Source organism: Petaurus breviceps, unplaced genomic scaffold (genome assembly GCF_028583685.1).
Source record: "Petaurus breviceps papuanus isolate PSGF00001 unplaced genomic scaffold, PetGlider_PUasm1.0 90994, whole genome shotgun sequence".
NCBI lineage: Eukaryota > Metazoa > Chordata > Mammalia > Diprotodontia > Petauridae > Petaurus > Petaurus breviceps.
Window position 1 is genome coordinate 8,579,355 of NW_027187393.1, and position 22,990 is coordinate 8,602,344.

At 40.3% G+C, this 22,990-nt stretch overlaps 2 protein-coding genes and 1 long non-coding RNA gene across 5 annotated transcripts in view; 1 reads left to right on the forward strand and 2 right to left on the reverse strand.

Annotated features, from left to right (window-relative positions):
* Positions 1-22,990, reverse strand: part of LOC138153471 (uncharacterized) — a 92,019-nt gene that overhangs the window by 38,123 nt on the left and 30,906 nt on the right. The gene's annotated exons all lie outside the window — the stretch shown is intronic.
* The window catches only part of SGK2 (serum/glucocorticoid regulated kinase 2), a 50,941-nt gene that overhangs the window by 1,910 nt on the left and 26,041 nt on the right, over positions 1-22,990 (forward strand). For both annotated transcript variants that reach the window (XM_069077584.1, XM_069077585.1), the window contains exons 3-7: positions 3,855-3,904; positions 6,651-6,708; positions 19,737-19,820; positions 20,309-20,440; positions 21,850-21,962. In XM_069077584.1, coding sequence (XP_068933685.1) covers positions 3,855-3,904; positions 6,651-6,708; positions 19,737-19,820; positions 20,309-20,440; positions 21,850-21,962 — 437 coding nt within the window. The remainder of the gene's footprint in view (positions 1-3,854; positions 3,905-6,650; positions 6,709-19,736; positions 19,821-20,308; positions 20,441-21,849; positions 21,963-22,990) is intronic.
* LOC138153533 (large ribosomal subunit protein eL43) lies at positions 8,304-8,685 on the reverse strand. The gene has a single exon (XM_069077711.1). It carries the CDS (start codon positions 8,650-8,652, stop codon positions 8,374-8,376), a length of 279 nt encoding a protein of 92 aa, XP_068933812.1. The 5' UTR covers positions 8,653-8,685; the 3' UTR covers positions 8,304-8,373.

The window sequence follows — 22,990 nt, forward strand, 5'->3', positions numbered from 1 at the left end:
GGAAGGTGTCAGTTCTGAGAATGGATGATGATTTTAGTGTGGAGAGGAAGACAGATTGAAGGATTGAGTAGCGGGCCTTCCACCTTGTCTCTAGAGCTGAGAGATGTGCTGTTTTACAATGGATTCTTTTGCAAGTCCTAGCCTCCCGGGTAGTTGAAACCGGTTTCACTTTGGAGTCATCCAATTAATCCAATAATCATTTACTAAGCATCTACTATGTGCCAGACATTGCTAAACTCTGGGGATTCAGTTAGTAAGAAGAAAGACAACTGCCATCCTCAAAGAGTTTATAATCTAAAGGGGGAGACAACACATAAAACGAGGCAGAAAAGGGTGGAGGGGATACACCAGGGAACTATCCTGGATGGATGAGGTTGGGGTCATTCTTGCCTTTTAAAAATGATGCCAGGCAAAGAATTGGAAATTGAGAGGATGCCCATCAATTGGGGAATGGCTGAACAAGTTGTGGTATATGAATGTAATGGAATACTATTGTGCAATGAGCAAGTGGCTTTCAGAAAAACCTAGAAAGATTTACATGAACTGATGCTGAGCGAAGTGTTCAGAGCAAGGAGAATGTTGTACACAGTAACAGCAACATTGTGCAATGACTAACTTTGATAGACTTAACTCTTCTCAACAATACAAGGATCTAAGACAATTCCAAAAGACTCATGATGGAAAATGCTATCCACATCCAGAGAAAGAACTATGGAGTCTGAATGCAGATCTAAGGAGACTATTTGCTCTCTCTTTTTATTTTGTTTTTATTCTTCTTTCTCGTGATTCATCTCATTGGTTCTAATTCTTCTTTACAACATGACTTCTGTGAAAATATGTTTAATATGAATGCATATGTAAAGCCTACATAAGACTGCACACCTTTTTGGGGAGGGGTGAGGGGAGGGAAGTGAAGAAAATTTAAAACTCAAAAGCTTGTGGAAATAAATGTTGAAAACAAAAAATAAATAAATTAATTAATTAAAAAATTATGCTGGGGAGATGTCTGGAGAAGGAGGTAGGCTGAAGTGTTGGGAACTTAATTTACTTAAATCTAACACTGTGATGTCCTTCTTGCCTACTCTCACCCAGGAGAGAGGTCACGCTACACTGGGAAGGGTAGAGTGAAAGTGGCAGTGCATATAGAGTCAGGGGACCTGGGTTCAAATACTGACTCTGTAGCTTATTACTTGTGTGACCTTAGGCATCTCACTTCACTTTTACTGGCCTTAGTTTCATCTGCAAAGTGGAGGCCGAGCAAATGAGCTGTAATGTCCCTTTCATCTCTAAATCTGTGAGCCTATGACGGGACTGGGATTTTATTCCAAGTAAAGGTATGAACTGTATGGTAGCAGTAGAGGGCTCCTGTAGAGTGGAGGTGAGAGATAAGTCTGGAAGGATAGGTTGGAGGGGATTGGGGATAGCATATATTTTTATTGATGTTATGGTTAAGATGTCTGGCATTGCTAATGTTCTGGGTAGAGCCTGGATCTGAGGTTACATCGGTAGAGGGAATTCCCAGGTGAGGAAATTCCCTCTACCAATGCTGGCCAGCACCTGCTTTGCAACTTCTAGTCCTATTTTGCACAAAAAAAATTGGATTGGGTTAAAGTAAGTCATGTTCTATAACTGAAAATTAGACAGGTATGCATTAAGAATAACAGGGTAGCAATATTGCAGATGGAATTCCTTCTTGAATTAAAAGTTAGATTATGTGGCTTCTGAGATTTCTTCCAAACTTTCCAATCTATGGCCCTTAAAAGATTTTAAGCTCTCTGGGATTGACTCAGGCTATATAGGAAGGTGTCTCTGTCTTTCTGTTAGAAGAGAACAGGTAAAAGGATTCTCTCTTCCACCAGACTCCTCTGAAGACTTAAAGGGCCTAAACTTGTAACTTATGTTCCTGTTATTATTTTCTCTGAGCACACCTGGATTTTAACTTTCTTCTTTTGATAAACCTCCTTCCTTTTCTAGACAGGAAATGGTTCATGTATCACTTTATTTTTAACCTTTCTCTGGCTAGGCTGCCAGGTCTAAGGCACTGAGTGGAGATATCACTGCATGAATTTTATACATGGTTTTGGTGAGGAGACAGTATCCTTTCAAGAGGATATGCTGGACAAGAACAGATTAATTAGGACACTGTGAGATAAGCCAAAAAAACAGGCCCTTTAGATCTACTTATTTATTAAATTATTTGTAAGAGTCTTTAAGATAAAAATCAGTTCAAACTATGTTTATTTAATATAACTATTCATATTAGTAAATTATGTACATAAAATATTGTCATTCTTTTTTAGTTCCTCTGAGGCTTAAGGGGAATTTTAAAAAATCAATTAATTTTTTTCAATTAAATCTGTTTTCTCTTCCTCTTACTTCTTTCCTCTCCACCCCTTCCATTAAAAAGAAAGAAAAACAGGGGCGGCTAGGTGGTGCAATCAATAGAGCACAAGTCAGGAGGACCTGAGTTCAAATCCAGGACCTGAGTTCAAATGTGGCCTCAGACACTTAACACTTACTAGCTGTGTGACCTTGAGCAAGTCACTTAACCCCAACTGCCCCTCCCGCCCCAAAAGAAGCAAAAACAATGAAAAACAAAACCCTTACAACAAAAATGAGTTTTTTTGTATTATAAAAGGAGAATAATAGCTGAGTAGAACTCTGGACTACTGAAATGCTGGAGTCAAGAAGAATTGAGTTTGGATTGTCCTTTAGACACTTATAGCTCTGTGACCCTGGGCAAGTCTTTGAACTTCTCTATAAAATGGGGATAATCATAGCACATACCTTCCAGGGTTGTTGTGTAGATAAAATGAGTTAATACGTGTAAAGTGCTTTCCAAACTTTAAAGCACGATATAAATATTAACTATTATATATGAAATATTATTATACGAAGTGAGTCAAATCAAGAAGCTTTTATTAAATACCTGCTATGAATCATCTTTGGTTTTCTCACAACCCCTAGCATCAGATCTTCACAAAATGAGAGGAGGGAAGAAACTGTCCCTTACTGACATAAACTCCACGAAGGCTAGATTTTTTCTGTATCTTTTGTCCATAGTGGTCTTGGGAAGTTGTGTAATCATATGTGTTGGAAGTCTTGCCTGTTACCTCTCTACCTCTTGGCAGCAGAGCTGGGAAGGAGAGGCAAGGGCCTGCCTCACTGTACAAAGTTGGGGGAGGGGGTGCAATGTAGAAAAATAAAGATTATACATCGACTCTGCCAAGATCATGAGACTATTAGGGTGGGGGGGGGGAGGAAACTAATCTTGACTCATATGCCAAATTAGTTATAGTTCTGCTCTATTACTGAACCCTGCTGGATTTACCACTTCTATTGTTTTTATTCCCTCTTGGGCATAGCCTATTCTGGGCTTCTAATGTTTGCTTTCAAATTGCAAACTGTGGGACCCAGTGAATGGGCACCAAGCTGGATTATGGAATCCTAGGGCTTCAGAGCTACTTGTCTCACAACTGTTCTTTTTTATTCTTTGTAGGGGGGAAGGCAAGGAAATGGGGGTTAAGTGACTTGCCCAAGGTCACAGAGCTAGTAGGTGTGTCAAGTGTGTGAGGCTGGATTTGAACTCCAGTCCTCCTGACTCCAAGGCTGGTGCTCTATTCACTGCACCATCTAACCGTTCCTCTACAACTGTTCTTTAAGTAACTTGGGAAAAAAATCATTTTTCTTCATCTTTGAATAAGGGTAATAATACTTGATCCTTTTCTACTTCACAGATGGGAGAATAAATAAATCTTTATAGATTTGCTTGTGGTTTTTGAAGAAAAAATATTAAAGGAATAAGAGTGATTCTAAGTAACTTTTACTTTTGTTTAAAAAAAATTTTTTTTTAGACCTCAACACCCAATGGAAATATCAACTTGGGACCTTCAGCAAATCCAAAGTAAGTTCTTAAAGATGAAGAAACTGAGGCCTCCCTGAGAAGACCTCTAGATGGGAAAAAATATGTTTGTTGCTTGATGGATTTTGTGATTACTTGCTTCTAATCTGCTTACAATCTATTTTTCACACTAGCAACTATCAGATTTCAGTCTTCCTAAATGACATACTTCCTCTGCTCAAAATTCTTCCGTTGGCTTCCCATTACCTTGTGTCGTGGTCTTCAAACTTTCATGTAAATGAAAAAATGTTGAGCATACATGTCTACTATGTATATATTTACAGGTACTACTATTATACAACTTATATAAAATAGATTAACAAGAGTATGAGATGAAGATGAAGTAATATTTGATCCTTAATCAAATACTCTTTAATAGCTAATAAAAAGGCAGCTAAGTTGCACAATGGATAGAATACTGGCCCTGCAATCAGGAGGATCTGAGTTCAAATCTTGCCTCACTACTATCTATGTGACTACGGGCAAGTCACTTAACCCTGTTTGTCTCAGTTTCCTCATCTGCAAAATGAGCTGGAGAAGAAAATGACAAACCACACCAGTATCTTTGCCAAGAAAATCCCAAATGGAATCATGAAGAGTCAATCATGACTAATGGACTAAACAACAAGTTAATGGGAAGTCACTGGAATTTATTGAATAGGGGCGTGACATGGTTAGATCTGCATTCTAGGAAAATCTCAGTGAACCAATGGCTTTGAGAGGGGAGGGAGAGGAGAGACTAGAGGCAGGGAGATGTTAGTCAGGCTATTGCAGTAATCTGGGTTAGAGATGATGAGGACCTGAATTAAAGTAACAGCAATGTGTGTAAAGAAAAGAAGAGAGATGTTGTGGAAATAGAAATAAGATTTAGCTGCTGATTGGATGCATGGGGTGAAGGAGGGTGAGGAGTTGAGTGTGGCACTGAGGTTGGAAACCTAGGAAACTGGAAAGTTGGCAAGTGGTTAATAGTAGGGAGTTTTAGAACAGGGGTGGTTTGGAGAGAAGGGGGAGATAACAACCCAACCATGCCTGTTTATCCTCTATGGCTCACTTTACAACACCAAAAAAAAAAAAGGAAAGGTTTGAGAGGCCAGGGCTCTTTCTCACTCACCACTTTCCCAGAAGCAGAGCCTGGCCCTTAGGATGAGATGGGAGATGGAGGAGGTGGGAGAACAACAGATGGGGCAGGGAGTTTTGCCTGTACTACCAGTTGCTTGCTTTGCAGAGTTAGATTACAACTGGCCTAAAGGGTCTGTGCCAGAATGAAAGTTGAACATGAAAGAGGACAGAGTAGAGTAGGGGAGAGTTGGTCGATAATGGGTGAAGGGGGTTGTATAGTTGGTTAGAGACAAGGCCAGGACTGGCTATGGGATGTGACCCATTTTCCCACCCTCTGATTGGTTGACTGGAAGTCACCTGGGGTCATGTAATTCCCCTACTTTGGAAACCACTGGCTTAGTGAACAAAGACCAAACTCTTTACCCTGATTTTCAGATTCCTCCAGGATCCATCATTTGCAACCTACTTTTACAACATTATCCTCCCCTAACCTTGTGCTTCAGCTAAAGTGGATAATTGGCTGTTCCCCAAACATTCCCTGTGATTTCCTGTCTGCATATTTCCTTCTTCCTGCCATATTTTCTTCCCATCTTTGCTTGTTGAAATACTATCTCTCAAGGCCCAGTTTACATGAAGTCTCCTTCTGGAAACTTTCCCTAATGCCTTAGAGGGAAGTAAACTTTCCCTCCTCTTCTGTATTGACACAGTTTTCTGTACCTTTCAGTCTTTTAACACTAGCCACATCCTGACCTGTATTGCAATTATTTTCATGCATTCCTTTTCTCAGCTCAGTAAACTGAAAGCAACTGAGTATCATGGGACAGCTGAACCTTAAAGATCATATGTAGTCCAATCCCAACTTTATGGATGAGCACAGGGATTGCTTCTTTTCTGTCTCCCTCTCCTCCCCCCAGCACCCTGACTTTCACATAATGGGTGCTGAATTAGGTATTTGTGGAATGAATGAGATGCCTCATTTTAGGAAGGTGACTTAATAATGGGTAGTGAGGAGTTGTCCTCAGCCCTGAGAAAGAACTATGTTGTTCTTCCCTGTTTTTTTCTTCTCATTTTCATTGTATGTGGTGATACTATTTTTTTTTTCTCTCTCCAAGTCGTACTTTTCTGTTTTTTTCTTTCTTCTCACTTTTGTTGTCTTTGGTGGGAGTTGCCCTTCTGTTTTCCTACCTATTTCAGATGCTAACATGCTGTCCTTCAGGATTTTAATAATTCATTTAGTCCAGGCTCAGAGATCTGAGATGGAAGAGTTCAGGTCTATCTAGTTCAAACCATACACCCATTTTATAAATAAAGAAACCAAGACCTAGGGAGGTTAAGATACTTGCCCATTCAAAGTCTCATAGGTAGCAAATATTCAAGGTGGTATAAACCCAGGTCTTCTACTGGAGGGCCAGCACTCTTTCTGCTCAACCTCTCTGCCTCCAGTTTCTTCTTTCCTTTCATTTCCCTTCTCCTGCTCCCTCCATAATATAACACATACATCAAATAGGGGAGGAAAGCCAATTTGCTTTGGGTACAGATCATGCTCCAGTATCATGTAAATGAGACAAAATGAGGCCAGAGAGTTTCCTCCTTAATGATTGGAATTATTTGTCTTTTGGGTAGCTCCCCCATATACCAGAAGCTAGAATAACAGATTTATTAGTAATATCTTCTTCTTCTCTTCCAACAGTGCCAGGCCAACAGACTTTGATTTCCTGAAAGTGATTGGAAAAGGGAGCTATGGAAAAGTAAGTGATATTTGGGGTCATAAATCTCTCTTCCTGGTGCCCAAGCATTCAAGACCTACAAAATGGTTATGCATGCCTTTACTGTCTTTCCTCACATCTTCAGTAGAATACTTACCAAGTTCTCTTTGTATATTTCTCAGTTGCTCCCTTTCCCCCACTTTCAGACAGTCATAATTGTTGGAGGAGTTTAGAGGAGACAGAACAGTTTAGAACAGTTTTGAGTAGCTTCATGGAGGAGGCAGAAGTCTTAAAGGATGAATAGGGGAGATATATGAAGGATAATATGAGTTAGTCCTCCAATTTAAAAGCTTGTTGAACCTTTCAGCTTTCAAGGAAAGAAAAGCTGGAGGAACAATACTTCAAGTTACCTTTAATGTGTCTCTTTCCTGAACACTAATCGCCTTTGGCTAGCACTGATAAGAACACTCTTTCACAAGGAGAATTTCTTACTTAGCCAAGCAAGGACTTTTGCACTGTCTGTTATGAAGGCAAGAGAATGTTCTGAATAAGCTCACTGAAACCTCCTGTTCACTACTGTGTTTTGTTCCCATAATTAGATATTATTCTCCTTTTAAAGAGAATCTCTTTAAAAAACTCTTAAGTAAGAGTTTGACAAATTTCAGACATCAGGTAGCCATTGTGCTCAATATTTTTAGTGTAGTCATAACGAAAAGAACATTGGTTTGTTTTGTTCTCCCCGCTTTTTTGTGTGTTTTTCTCTTGTGGTAACTTGAGAAGTTCTCCATACAGAAAGATGCCACTTACTTCAGGCAGTGAAGTACTCTGAGTTGGAAGAGATATTAATTAGAGGTCATCTAGCCCAGCACCCTCATTTTAAAAAAATATTTTATTTTTTTCCCTAGCTACATGTAGAGATAATTTTGTGTGTGCTTTTTTTGGAGGGGGGAAAGCAGGGCAGTTGGGGTTAAGTGATTGCCTTGGTCACATGGCTAATAAGTGTTAAGTGTCTGAGACCTGATTTGAACTCAGGTCCTCCTGACTCCAGGGCCAGTGCTCTATTCACTAAACCACCTAGCCGCCCTGAAATAATTTTTAATATTTCATTAAAAAAAATTTGTGCATTCCAAATTTTCTCCCTCCCTCACCTCTCCTCCCCCAAAGTAGTAAGCAATTTGATATAGGTTATAAATGTTAAATCATGCAAAACATATCACCATATTAGTCATTCTCAAAGGGGAAAAAACAGTGAAAAAATACAGAAAGTGAAAATTAATAAGCTTTGATCTGTATTCAGACTCCATCAGTTCTTTCTCTGGAGGTAGATAGCATTTTTCATTATGAGTCCTTTAGAATTGTGTTGGATTGTTGTATTTCTGGGAATAGCTAAGTCATTCACAGTTGATCATAAAGTATTGCTCTTACTGTGTACAATGTTCTCCTGGTTCTGCTCACTTCACTTGGCATCAGTTCATGTAAGTCTTTCCAGATTTTTCTGAAATTAGCCTGCTCATCATCTCTTGTAGCATAATAATATACCATTATAATCATATACCACAACTTGTTCAGCCATTCCAATTGATGGGCATCCCTCAATTTCCAATTCTTTGCCACTACAAAAAGAACTGCTACAAATGTTTTTTTTTTTATTCAATAAATTAACCCATTTATTGTTGGACTATGGGCTACAGATATTTGATAAAGATTTTACTGGTCTTTCAATTCCTTCAGTCTTCTGATGGCAGATTTGACTGTGACTGCAGAGGTGGTATTGTAGGTCCATGCACCACCAGCTACTGTTTTCATACAGGATCCACAGTGCCAGATACCCACAGCCCGTCTCTTCATTTTGGTCTTGCCACAGAAGGAGCAGGTATACTTGGCATGCTGGCTAATTTCAATTTTCTTCACCATTTTCCTGAGGGATGCACCATAACGTGTTCCATATTTACCAACAATTCCGACCTTCTTGGTACGTTTAGCCATCTTATCGGCACTGGGGCTGGAGCTGGGAGAGGGCTGCTACAAATATTTTTGTACAAATAGGTCCTTTCTTTTCTTTTTCATCTCTTTGGGATATAGAGCTAGTAGTGATCTTGCTGGATCAAAGGGTATGCACAGTTTTACAGCACTCTGGCAACACCTTCATTTTATAAACAAGAAAACTGAGGTGCAAAGAGGAGAAGAGTAAGGATTTGAAGCCCAATCCTCTTGACTGCTGATTTTAGTGCCCTCTCCTTTAAAGCCAAGCAATTCCCTAGTGTAGGGGTGGGGAACCTGTGGCCTCAAGGCCACATGTGTCCCCCTAGGTCCTTAAGTGCAACCCTTTGATTGAATCCAAACTTCACAGAACAAATCCCCTTAATAAGAGGATTTGTTATGTAAAACTTGGATTCAGTCAAAAGGTCATCCTTGAGGGGGTTTGTTTTGTGAAGTCTGCATTCACTCAAAGGACTGTCCTTGAGGACCTAGAAGACCTGGGTGCCATAGGTTCCCCACCCCTGGGTTAGGAGTTATTCAGACTTCTGAGTTTCCAGTGCATCTTTTCCACCTTGGGGTTTTTTTTTTTTTTTACCCTCTCTCCACCCACGTATGAGACAGAGGAGAAGCCTGGGCAGGGCAGGCAGAGAGTCTGGTGGCTCTATGACTTCCTGACTGCCTTATACTTGGTTCAGAGAAATATCCTGTCTCTACCTGACCTTTTCTAGGTGATCCTTTAGATCAGGAATTCGAAAGGGTCCATGGAGAGATTTCAGGGGATCAATGAATTTGGATGGAAAAAAATTGCATCTTTAATTCTGTTTGACTAACTTTTAACTGAAATTTAGCATTTCTTTCAATTATGAATTAAAAACAAAAACCCAAACAATATTCTGATTAGCTCTCCAAGGCTTCACCAGACTACTAGTAACACATACACACACAAAGTCAGAACACCCTCTTCGGACCCTTTTGTAGAATCTGTGTCCCTCATTTTCATTTCTGACTGAGCTTGCTCTGTGGCAAAAAGTCTCTCTCTCTCTCTGTCTCTCTCTCTGTCTCTCTCTCTCTCTCTCTCTCTGTCTCTCTCTCTCTGTTTCTCTCTCTGCCTCTGTGTCTCTCTTTCTGGCTCTGATTTTTTTTTCTTGAAAGTTGATAAATTTATCTGACTCAAATTGTGTCACATGCTGGCTTGAGTAGCTTATATGTTATTTGTGATGGAGGAAAATAGTGAGCCAGTCATCAAATATCTTTCACACTCATCAGGTGCAGAACATGCCCTAGGTGCCCAGGTACAGAGTACATTTTAATGATTAGACATGCTATGGTTGGAGAGCCTAAGGAAAGTTATGCCTGAAATTCTTGATCAACTTGTTTCTTGGTAGCCAACATATATACACCCCATATTCCTCTCTCAATACCTGATAACATTGTTGTTGTTTAGTCATTTTAGTTGAGTCCATCTGTTTGTGACTCATTTGGGGTTTTCTTGGCAAAGATACAGGAGTGGTTTGCCATTTCCTCTTCTAGGATACCTGATAGTATCCAATGCCGAGAAATGACCTAACATGTGTTGGCTCCATCCTCGAGTCTGGGAGTGTCCCAGGAGTGACTTGGTTACAAACTTCCATTAAAACTTGTACTGGCATTTAGCTCTGACTTGATGTTTTACCTTCCTGGGAGATTTCTACAGACCTTATCTTTCTGTCTTGGCTATAAGTATCAGAGTCCTGATGTAGGTATTGAGAAACATGGGGTAGTGTCAAACCCGTGGGGGAGCCAATACTACAACTGCTAATGATGATGATGATGATGATAGGTGGCATTTATATGGTGCTTTAAGATTTGTAGGGTGCTTTACAAACATTATCTCCTTTAATCCTGATAACAAACCTAGGAGGAAGGTGCCATTTTTGTTTCCATTTTATAGATGAGGAAGCTAAGGCAAAGGTTAAATGACTTGTTCAGGGTCACACAGCTAGTAAGTGTCTCAGACCAGATTTACACTCTGGTCTTCCTGACTCCAGGCCTAGCACTCTATCACTGTGCCACCTAGCTCCTCATCTTAGCTAACATACTTGTCTGTTCAGACTCTTTTTTTTTTGGCATACAGAGGGAAGATCATGGAGGTCTTTGCTCTTAGGGCAGTGAAACTAAGGACACAAAAATTAACCAAATACAATTCTTAAGCATGATAGAAACCACTATAGTAACTAATTCTCCCTTCAACTCAACTATATATGTTTATGATTTCTTAATACTGTTTTCTATTTTCAAATTTATTTGGGGATCTTTTGTTTTTTACATTTCCAAATAGTTGCTTCCCTACCCAATATTATGATTGAAATTAAGGTAAATGGAGGCACAAAGCTCTGAGCATGATCAATGTATTGGTAATGCTAGTAGTTAACAATAAAAGGTGTCAGCCCCCAGCAGACCAAAAGATCTCAAAGAGGATAGATAGGGGCAGCTAGGTGGTGCAGTAAATAGAGCACTGGCCCTGGAGTCAGGAGGACCTGAGTTCAAATGCTGCCTTAGACACATGATACACTTACTAGCTATGTGAACCCCATTAACCCCAGTTGCCTTGCCTATCTGCCTCCCAAGAAAGAAAGAGGACAGAGAGATAATCTTTACAGACATAAGGAGGAGCATCCAGAAACTAGAAGACATCATAGATAGGGAAAGCAATATGATTGTTTACAAATCCTGAAGCACACAGGAATGGGGACAATACTATTGAATGGAAGTCTGGAATGCAATAACCCCTCCTTCCATTTTGTTACTATGGGAAACCCATGGGGCAGCTACATGGTGCAGTGAATAGAGCAGTGGCCCTGGAGTCAGGAGGACCTGAGTTCAAATCTGGCCTCAGACACTCGACACACTTACTAGCCATGTGACTTTGGGCAAGTCACTTAACTCCAATTGCCCTCCAAAAAGCAAAAAAAAGAAAAAAGGAAAAAAAAGAAAACTCATTGGTGGTGCCCACCTGTGTGTCTAGTTAGTGTCACAGCAATGACAGACCAGACTTTCTTTGAAGCATAGCCAGTGTTGCAGGGACAACAGACCAGACTCCTTGACAACCACCTGCATTCTTCAAGGAGAACAGATTTCTTTGATGCAAGAACAGAACAGTGATTAACAGGAAAACTGAACTTCTAAACTTAACTCAGAGATAATGAGTGATTTACAGGAAAGCTGAACTTTCAAATTTAACTCAAAGACAAATGAAACATAACTTAAGTTGTTTTATTGTTTAGGAGCAGCTAGGTGGTGCAATGGATAGAGCACTGGGCTTGAAATCAGGAAGACTCATCTTTGTGGGTTCAAATCCATCCTCAGACACTTAGCTGTGTGACCCTCGGCAAGTCACTTAACCCTGTTTGCCTCAGTTTCCTCATCTGTCTGGAGAAGGAAACAATAAACCATTTCAGTATCGTTGCTAAGAAAACTCCAAAAATGGGGTCATGAAGAGTCAGATGTGTCTAGAATAACTGTAGTCAGTAGTCATACAAAATGAAATAAGGTACAGAATAAAATCAATTTGATTTTCTCAGTTTTCACCAGTAAACGCCAATTGTAGCAATATATAAAAAATAAAGGAAAAACACATCAGCCATATCTGACTATATATATAAAATATTGTGCCCCCTAGCTCCCACCTCAGCAGACACAGAGGCTCTTCTCCAGGACCAACTTTGGTCATTATAATTGCATAGTATTCACTATTGTTTCTTATTCTTTCCATTCACATTGTTATAGTCATTGTGCAGATTGTTTTCCTAATTCTGTTCACTCCATTCTGAATAATTTTATACAAGTTTTCTTAGACTTCTCTGAATTCATCATGTTTTTTTGTATTATTTTCACATCATAGGCAGCTAGGTGAGTGAGTGCATAGAGTGCTAGGCCTGGGGTTAGGAAGATCTAAGTTCAAATCTGACCTCAGATACTTCCTAGTTAGTTCTGAGACCCTGGGCAAGGCAGTTAACTGATGCCTGCCTCAGTTTTCCTAATTGTAAAGTGGAAATAATAATGGTACCTACCTCTCAGGACTGTTGTGAACATCAAATGAGATAATATTGGTAAAGTGCTTAGCACATAGAGGACACTTAATAAATTCATGTTCCCTCTCCTTCCCCATCTTGAATTACGAAATCAGAGAGAAGACATGATCTGTTCTACTCTCCTGAAGCACATTTGGAGCAACTTGCTTCTGGAGTATTTAGTGCAGTTTGCCTTGGCCACTACAATTTTCTTTTTTTTTTTTTAATTTTTTAATGCTTTATTAACTTCTGATTTACATCATTCGTTTCCGCCAGATTTTGAGTAACAAATTTTCTCCCCGTTTTTCCCCCACCCATCCCCCCAAAACAGCAGTCCCACAGGATATCCCCACCTCCAACCTGCTCTCTCCCATATTTTCTCCCATACCCGTTTCAACTTTTCCAGTGGGTCTCTATGCCTCAGTGCCTGTATATCTATTTTTTTCTTAATAACATGTAAGATGGTATTAATAATAGTATATATATATATACACACATATACATATATTTGAATATTTGATTTTAAAACTTTCAATTCTAGATTCATTCCCTTCCCCCCCCTGCCACCCACCCCCACTGGGGAGACAAGCAGTTCAGTATAGGTTGTACATGTGCGGCTAATGCAAAACAATAACATAGTAGATGTATTGTAAAAGACTGACTATATTTCCCTCCCTCCTATCCCACCTCCCACTTGTTCTATTCTCTACTTTGATCCTGTCCCTTTTCAAAAGTGGGTGCTTCCAACTTCCCTCCCCCCCAGCCTGCCCTCCCTTCCATCATCCCCCCTCACATCCCCTTCCCCCCCCTATTCTCCTGGAGGGTGAGATCCCCTATTTAGTGTGTATTTCCCTCCCTCCTCAAGCCAGATTCAATAGGAATAAGGTTGACCCATTCCCTTTTGCCTTCCTATTCTTCCCCTCCATTGTAACCATTTTCCCTTGCCTCTTCTGTATGAGATAGTTTGCCCCACTCTGTCTCTCCCCATCTCCTCTCATTATATTCCTCTCACCTCTTAATTTCACCTTTTAAGTATCATCCCTTCCTGTTAAATTGGTCCCGTGCCCTCTATCTATGTATACCTGTAAACGTATATACACACATTCACATATGTATTCATATGCCCACATACCCTCATATAAAGACATATATATATATATATACATATATATTTCTAATCCCTTCAACTACTGAGAAAAGTTTCATAAGTTACAATTATTGTTTTTCCATGTAGGAATGTTAATAGTTCCACTTTGGCCAGGTGGCTCAGCGAGCAAGAGCACCGACCCCAGTGCTGGAACGACCTGGACCAAATCTGGGTCCAGACACTCAGCACCACACCCATAAACAACAACTGGCCATGCAACCCCGAGCAAGCCACTCAACCCCGATTGCTTTAAAAAAAAAAAATAGTTCAACTTTGATAAGTTCCTTATGATTTCTTTTCCCTGTTTACCCTCTCATGCTTCTCTTGCTTCTTGTATCTGAATGTCAAATTTTCTATTCAACTCTGGTTTTTTCAGCAAGAATGCTTGAAAGTCCTGTATTCCACTGAATGACCATATTTTCCCCTGAAACATGATACTCAGTTTTGCTGGGTAGGTGACTCTTGGTTTTAATCGCAGCTCCCTTGACCTCTGGAATATCACATTCCAGGCCCTTCGATCCCTCAGTGTAGAAGCTGCCAGATCCTGGGTTATCCTGATTGTGTTTCCACAATATTCAAATTGTTTCTTCCTGGCTGCTTGTAATATTCTCTCCTTAATCTGGGAATTCTGGAACCTGGCTATAATATTCCTAGGAGTTTTCTTTTGGGGATCTTTTTCAGGAGGTGATCGGTGGATTCTTTCAACCTCTATTTTGCCCTCTCGTTCTAAAACATCAGGGCAGTTTTCTTTGAGAACTTCCTGGAGAATGCTTTCCAGGCTCTTACTTTGGTCATGGCTCTCAGGCAGTCCAATAATTTTTAAATTATCTCTCCTGGATCTATTTTCCAGGTCAGTGGTTTTTCCCATGAGATATTTCACATTTGTTTGGATCTGTTTAACAGCATCTTGATTTCTCATAAAGTCATTAGCTTCCATTTGCTCCAATCTAATTCTGAAGCAATGATTCTCCTCAGTGAGCTTTTGAGATTCTTTTTCCATCTGGCAAATTCGACTTTTTAAGGCATTCTTCTCCTCATTGCCTTTTTGAGCCTCCTTTGCCATTTGAGTCAGTCTGTTTTTTAAGGTATTATTTTCTTCAGTCAGGCTGTTGACTCTCATTTCATAATTTTCTTGCATTGTTCTCATTTCTCTTCCCAATTTTTCCTCCACTTCTCTTATCTGCTTCTTAAGGTCCTCTATGGCCTGTAACCAGCTTGTATTTTCCTTTGAAGCTTTTGGTGCAGGAGTTCTGACTTCACTGATTTCCTCCTGTTCCATGCCTTGCTCCTTCTTATCCCCAAAATAGGAGTGTAATGTTGGAATCTTCTGTCTGCTTTGTTTCCTTTGCCTGCTCATTTTGCCACTCAATGATTTGACTTTTGGGCTTTTTGCCACAGTAGGACTCTGCCACCAGACAGGGGAGTTTTCGTCCCAAACGCTGGGGTTTTCTCAGCTGACAGAGGTATTAGATGGGTGCCCTCTCTGAGGTCTCCACATGCTCTGGCAAGCTGGACACACACCCCAGGACCTCCACCCTAGACTGCAATCCAGATCCAAGCAGGTTAAAGCAAGAGCGATTACCCCTCAGACTGGTGCTTAGTCCCCCTACACTCTGCAGGCCAGGAGCTGAAGCCTCCACATGGCGCTGGCTGGCTGTGCTGGCGTCTCAGTGGTTTCTAGCCCCGGGGGTAAAAGCCACGCACTCCCACTTACTGGGTCCCAAAGTCCAGACTGCACTGGCCTCTCACCTTGTCCTTCGCATCTATGTATTGATAAATCTGGAAAGGGCCACAGCTGCTGCTGATCTGGAGTCCCTCTGGCTGGTGGCTGGTCAGGCCCGCCCTGGGGCTAAAGCCTCGGTGTGGTGTTGGGCTCAGCTCCCAGAGCGTTGAGCTGGCCGATTCCTGCCGGGCTGTTCTCAGCGGGAGGTTAGCTTTTCTGTGTCATTTTGTGGGTTCTGCAGCTCCAAAGTTTGTTTAGAGTCCCCTTTTTACATGGATTGGGGAGGGTGGAAGCCGGAGCCGCGGGAGGGTCATGCTTCTACTCCACCATCTTGGCTCCGCCCCCCCCTCCACTACAATTTTCTAGTTTCAATTCTTCAAGGAAAGCATTATATTGAAGTCAGAGGTCCTTTTTTCAAATCCCAGTCTAATTTAATATAGTGTAGTTTTTTTAAAATGTTCAGTTTCAGATTTTCTCCCTCTCCCAGCTCCTTCCTCACCCATTAAGAAGGCAAGAAGTACAAAATGCATTACAGATATGAAGTCCAATCAAACAAATTTCCATATGAGGTATGGAAAAGCAGAAAAAAGAAAGAAAATACATATTTCAATCCTTCACTGAGTCTATCATTTCTCTCTCTGGAAGTGTATGGCATTCTTCCTCATGAATCCTTTGGAAATGTGGTGAGTCATTGTGATGATCAGTATTACCAAGTCTTTCACAGTTGATTATCTTTATAATATTGCTGTAACTATGTAAATTGTTTTTCTGATTCTGTTTACCTCACCCTGCATCAGTTCAGATGAAGAGACAGTTTTCAAAGGAAGAAATACAAGCTATCAATAATCATATGAAACAATGCTCCAAATCAGTAATAATTATGCAAATTAAAGGAATTCCGAGGTTTTACCTTATATCCATCATATTGGCAAAATTGACAAGAAAGCAAAGTGACAACTATCGGAAGGGCTGCAGGAAAACAGAAAACACTAATTCATTATTGATAGAGCTGTGAATTGGTCCAGTCATTCCAGAAAGCAATTTTAACTATGCCCCTGTTGCAGTAAGCACCCCAGCATCCCCAGGGTGACTGCCAACACAGGTTCTTAGATCTGCTTTCCTAAAGGAAAGCAACTCAAAATGGGTAAACAATCTTGTTTTAATCAATCAGACATATCATTTACCTAGTTGAGGGGGAAAAGGTCAGCACTCTGAACTTCAGAGTATACAGACAGAAACATTTCAAGCAGACAGGCCTCCAACTGTCCAACCATTACATCCATACCAAATCACAGTTACCAGAGAGGGAAGCATCAACATCTGGGTTTTTCAAAGGGGGGGGGGCGGGGCTCTCAATGGCTGCCCAGAGTCTCATCTGGTCAAATCACACAACACTTCTCAAAGTGAGCCCCAAAACAAAGACTCACATCAGGGATTATATAGCCTTCTCCTGGGTCAGAGAATGTATAACAACTCTCTTGACCCACTGCCCAATCACAAGATCTTAAAAATTTACATTCCTATAACAGCCCCAAAAGTCACTAAATGTGCATACCCTTTGACCCAGTAATACAACCATTAGGTCCAAAAAAGATCAAAGAAAGAAGATTAGGACTCAGATGTATAAAAATATTTCTACCAGCACATTTTGTGATGTTAAAGAACTGGAAACTAAAGGGATACCCATTGGTCGGGAAATGGCTGAACAAATTATGATATAGGAATGGAATGGAATGGAATGCTATTTTGCCATAAGAAATGATAAAAGAGATAGTTTCAGTGAAACCTTGGAAGGCTTGTATGAGCCAATGAAGAATGAAGTGAGCAGAGAGCAGAGCCAGGAGAACAATTTATATAACAACATCACTGTAAAGACAAATTACTTTGATAGACTTAAGAACCTTGATGAATAAAATGGCCAGATACAATTCTGGAGAACTGATGGTGAAACTTGCTGCTCACCTCCCCACAGAAATGATAGACTCAGGATACAGAATGAGAACTTTATTTTGGGACACAGCCAATACAGATATTTGTTTTGCTACAAGGGTTTTGGTTTTCTTTCTTTCTCCCACCATAGGGAATGCATGTGGGAAGAAGAGAAAATACATTTTTGTTAATTAAAAAAATTATTTGCTTCTAATCAATTACTTTTGTCTTCTCATGGGGAAAAAATGAGCTCTGCAATTTACTAGCTATGCATCTTTGGTAATTACTTCCCTCCTCTGGGCCTCAGTTTCCTTTATCTGTGAAATGAGGACATTAGACTAGATAATTTCTAATGTCCCTGCCAGAAATGAATCCTATGGTCCTGTGACCATCACCTTGGCTAAGTGCATGTGAGACAAGGGAAACTGAGGTTCAAATGACCAAAGTTCAGGTTGATATTATGATTAGCATTGCTAACAAAAGAGAAACCAGGTGCCATAGGTTGCCTTAGTCAGTATTACTGTAAAGTTCAATGGGAATTTCCAGAGTGGATCACTGCCAAAAGGATTTGTCTAGTGATTCAGAGGTGTTTAGCCTCCTTTTGGCATCAATGCTGGACTGTAGCCTAGCCCACTCCAGTGTCTTAATGGACCCAAAACTTTTCTAGTTTAACTCCAGACAGCTACACCCCATCTCTCTCTCTTTTTTAGAGTGTTTTTCCTAAAAACCTTTCCCCCTCAATGACAGAGACCTTACTATTTCCCAAGGCCAAACTCAAAGTGGTCTTGCTTATCTGGGGAAACAATACTCATCACCAGTTCTGAATGGTCAAGGCTTCCAGGGGAGATTTTGTGCCTTTGATTCATTTTTCAGCAGAAAGCGATAGTAATAGATTTACTAATTTTTTTTAAAAGAATAAAAGAAAATAGGGTTCTTGAAGCATTTTAAAAAATATACAGAAGAGAACAGAAAGAAACACAGACAAGTAAGAGAGCTTTGAAAATAACATGTTTGATTTGATATGTACTTGAATCAGGAAGCAAAAAAGCTAGTATGTGGTACAGCATAGGCAAGCCTTTTCTGTTCTTTATATATAGAAATGCTCATTTTATTTGGTGCTGTTAATGTCAAAAGTAAAAAAAGATAGCATTTGCATCTACATGTGTACATATATGCACCCATATACACAGCATACACATACATGTATACATGTGTACATAATACACATATAATACATACGTGTACACATATCTATAGACACAGACACAGATATAGATGTAAAAAACATGAAGTGTGAAATCAAGCATTCTATTCAGCAATTCTTTCTTCTCTGGGTTTATTGAGCTGGAATATAATAACAACAATAACTTAAGATTTCTGCAGTGCTTTAAAAACCCTTTTCTCACCACAGTCCTTTGAGAAGGATAGTACAAATATTATTATCCTGACTAATAGCTGAGGAAATTCAGGCTTGGTCAGGTTAAATGACCTGAGCTGCATCATGTAGCTCTAAGGTGTCTAAGGGCTGAGACCTTCCTACTGCATTGACCTAATGAAATCATAAAGTCACAGAATTTGAGTGGTGGAGGGAAGGCCCCAGCAGCCTAGTCAGTTCAGGCATTCCCAAGCTTTTTTGGTCCCCCCATCTCTTGATCTTCAGCAAACCTTACTGTATCCCCTATTCAAGGGGAAAGGAAATAAAGTCTAGAATTTACCATGCTTATGAACATGAGAAAATAAAATTATTAAATTTAAATCTTGTGTGTACATTTAGTAGGAATGAGATATGTTTTTCTAAGGGTACACTGAAAATGTAACTTAATTGATTATAATCAATTCAGAAAAATCAAATCAAAATATTCCCCATACTACTTTGATGAGTTTCTTATACCCACTGAGGATATGTGTAACCCAGGTTGGGAACCCCTGATCTGATCCAAACTATACCTCAAAAGAATTCCTAGTTCCACATCCTCTACCACTCCAAGCCTTAGCTTAAAGGCCTCCAGTGAGGGGGAATGTGGTATCTTTGGAGGGCACCCTCTGGAGGGAGATCATTCCATTTTTGGATAGCTTTAATTTGCCTAAATTTGCCTCTTTGTAACTTCTACTCATTTCTCCAGGTTCTACCTTGTGATCCAAATGGAGTAACTCTAATCCCTTTTCCATATAGCAACTTTTTAGTTACTTGGAGACCAGGTGGCCATCTTTTACTGCTAACTCTTTTGTGTTTCTGGTGCAGGTTCTCTTGGCCAAACGCAAGTCTGATGGAAAATTTTATGCTGTAAAAGTCTTACAGAAGAAATCCGTCTTGAAAAAGAAAGAGGTAACAGAGTCTGAGTAGTGAGAACTGAGGACATTTCACTTCTCCCTTCTCCCCTTCCCCCTCCATCTGCCCTGCCCCACTTCAGTTCCATGCAGTCCTTAGAAAGCTGTTAATATACCTTTTCATACTCTGGGCATAACAGCCCAGGACCAGCCTCCTGGGGTTTGGGATTGCATGGGTGAGTGTTAGTGTTTAACTCGCTCTGGCTTAGACTCCTCCTAGATTGGGCTGTACCTGATTAGGACAGACTCTTCTTGTCCATCTACCAAAACCCAGCACCAGACAACTGGAGAATATAGACATATCCTCTTATTTCTCTTTGAGAACAATGCTTACTTCCCCTGGGTAGACAGCACTATTCAGAGCAGGCTGGAAGCATCTGCTTATGAATGGAGATGAGGATGCACATGTGCTCCCTCTGGTCTGTGTGTCAGAGTAGGAAGCTGTGTAACATGGAATTTTTTTCCCTTTTGGGGAAATCCTGGCAGCAAAATCACATCATGGCAGAGCGCAATGTGCTCCTAAAGAATGTGACGCATCCTTTCCTGGTGGGCCTCCGCTACTCCTTTCAGACTTCAGAGAAGCTCTATTTTGTCCTCGACTACGTCAATGGAGGAGAGGTGGGTCAGCAGCACTACTCAGTGGGCCACAGCAGGTACATTTAATGTCATAGGTTCACAGGCTTTGGGCTGCAAGGGGCCTTAGAGATTACCTAGCTCAAGCCCCCTCACTACAGATGAGGAGAGTAAGGCCCCAAGTTAAAAGAGATTTGCCTAATGTCACACAGATAGTGGGCAGCTAGGTGGCACAGTGGATACAGTGCAGGACCTGGAGTCAGGAAGACTTCATTTTCCTGAGTTCAAATATGGCCTCAGATACTTTACTACCTGTGTGACCCCAGGCAAGTCACTTAACCTTGTTTGCCTCAGTTTCCTCATCTATAAAATGAGCTGGAGAATGAAAGGGCAGTTCAGTATCTCTGCTGAGAAAACCCCAGATGGGGTCATGAAGAGTTGGACACAAGTAATTGACCAAACAACCACATACAAATAGTAAGTGAAAACAGAAGCTATCCATAAAAATCTATTAAAAAATAAAGATAAGGGGCGGCTAGGTGGCGCAGTGAGTAAAGTACCGGCCCTGGAGTCAGGAGGACCCGAGTTCCGTTCTGGCCTCAGACACTTAACACTCACACAAAAAAAACCTAGCCATATAACCTTGGGCAAGTTACTTAACCCCAATTGACCTCAAAAAAAAAAATAAAGATAATAGAGAACTGAAAAAGTACGGTATCATAGGATTAGATAAGGGAAAGTTTTCCAATTTTCAAAATGGGAAAAGAATGGAATGTACAAACTTTAGGCCAGCAAACTCCACTTTGATCCTTAGAAAACAGGTAGGCTACATTATTAAAAGGATATGAATTTTGGCTTCTGGAGACACAAAACTTTAACTTTGAATTGTGTTATTTATTTGAAGGAATTATTGTAGTGGGGGAATTAAGAACCCTAACAGGTAACTAGTGGACTGAATAAAGTGCCAGGCCTGGAGTCAGGAAGTCCTGAGTTTAAATTTGGCCTTAGACATTTACTAGCTGTGTGTGACCCTGGGCAAGTCACTTAACCTAGTTTGCCCCAGTTTCTTCATCTGTAAAAGTAGTTGGAAAAGGAAATGACAAACCACTCCAGTATCTTTGCCAAGAAAATCCCAAATGGGTGATGAAGAGTCTGATGTGACTGAAAGTGACAGAACAACACAACCAAGAAGCCTTTCATAATCTTGAGAGGTGGGTAGGGTAAGGAGGAATTTTCCATTATTACAGAAAAGACCAAAGCAAAACTTCCCACATAAGCTCGGTCTCAATGGCTCCTCACGCTTAGCAATCTACCTAACCATCCGCAGCCTCTTACACGTTTCCTATTATGCAGAATGTGATTACTATTGACCTGTGAGAACTGAAGATGATTGATGGAAGTGGTTCCTACTTCATGCAAGGAGCTGCTTGCTTACAGGCTGTTCTTTTCTCCAGCTCTTCTTCCACTTGCAACGGGAGCACTGTTTCCTAGAACCTCGAGCACGATTCTATGCTGCCGAGGTGGCCAGTGCTATTGGCTACCTGCATTCTCTGAACATCATTTACAGGTAGGCTTTCTCTAAACACATGAGAATAAACACTATATGAGACTTCAAATTTCTTGTAGGCTCAGCTAGAATTGTGCTCTTAAAAACCTTATGTATGATTTATTTTAAGTGGATGTTAAATTTAACAACATAATTAACAAAAATGCCCTAGGTTTTTTGTTTGTTCGTTTGTTTTTGTATTTTTGCTTCCCATTCTAAATTTCTTCCTTTTCTAGATCAACAGTTCTCAAAGTATGATCTGGGAACCCTTGGGAGTCCCCAAGACCTTTTTAGAGGGTGTGTGAAGTTAAAATTGCTTTTATAATAATATGAAGGTGTTTTGATTTCTGAAATTTAAATATCAATAGATATAATCCACATAAACAAAAGCTCTTTAAGGGGTCCTTAGTGATTTTTAAGAGTTTAAAGGGGTTTTATGACCAAAATATTTGAGAACTGCTTGTCTAGATGTTTGTTAACCATCCCTTTTAATAATACATTCTAGTTATTTACAATTATTCCCTTCCACATCTCAGGGGGTTAGAAGCACGGCACCCTCATGATCTAGAAAATGTGTGTAAAGTTTTTTAGCCCTCCCTCCATACCAGAGAAGGTCTGATTTTTTTCTTTTTCATTTATAGGGTATTTATAGTACCTTATTATAAAATTTGGGTTTAGTATTTGGTCATAGGTTATATATAGGTCAATGTTAAGTAAAAATGCTTTTTCTGTTTCATCTGCTGGCCTTTGTGTGTTGTCTGTGGTTTCATTATCTTTCACCCTAAATTCTCCAAATTTTCCTGTTACTCTTGAGGGTATCATCTTCCTCCTAGACCCCAAGGTTCATGGGTGTCATCCTTAACTTCTCACTATCTCCAAACACACGCCCCTCCTGCCCATTTCCAATCTGTTGTCAAGGCTTGTTGATTTCACCTTTATAACATCTCCCATACATGCCCCCTTCTCTCCTCTGATAATTCAACCACTCTGGTGCAGGCCCTCATCACCTCACCCTTGGGCTGTTGAGCTTGCTGGTGGGTCTGCCTGCC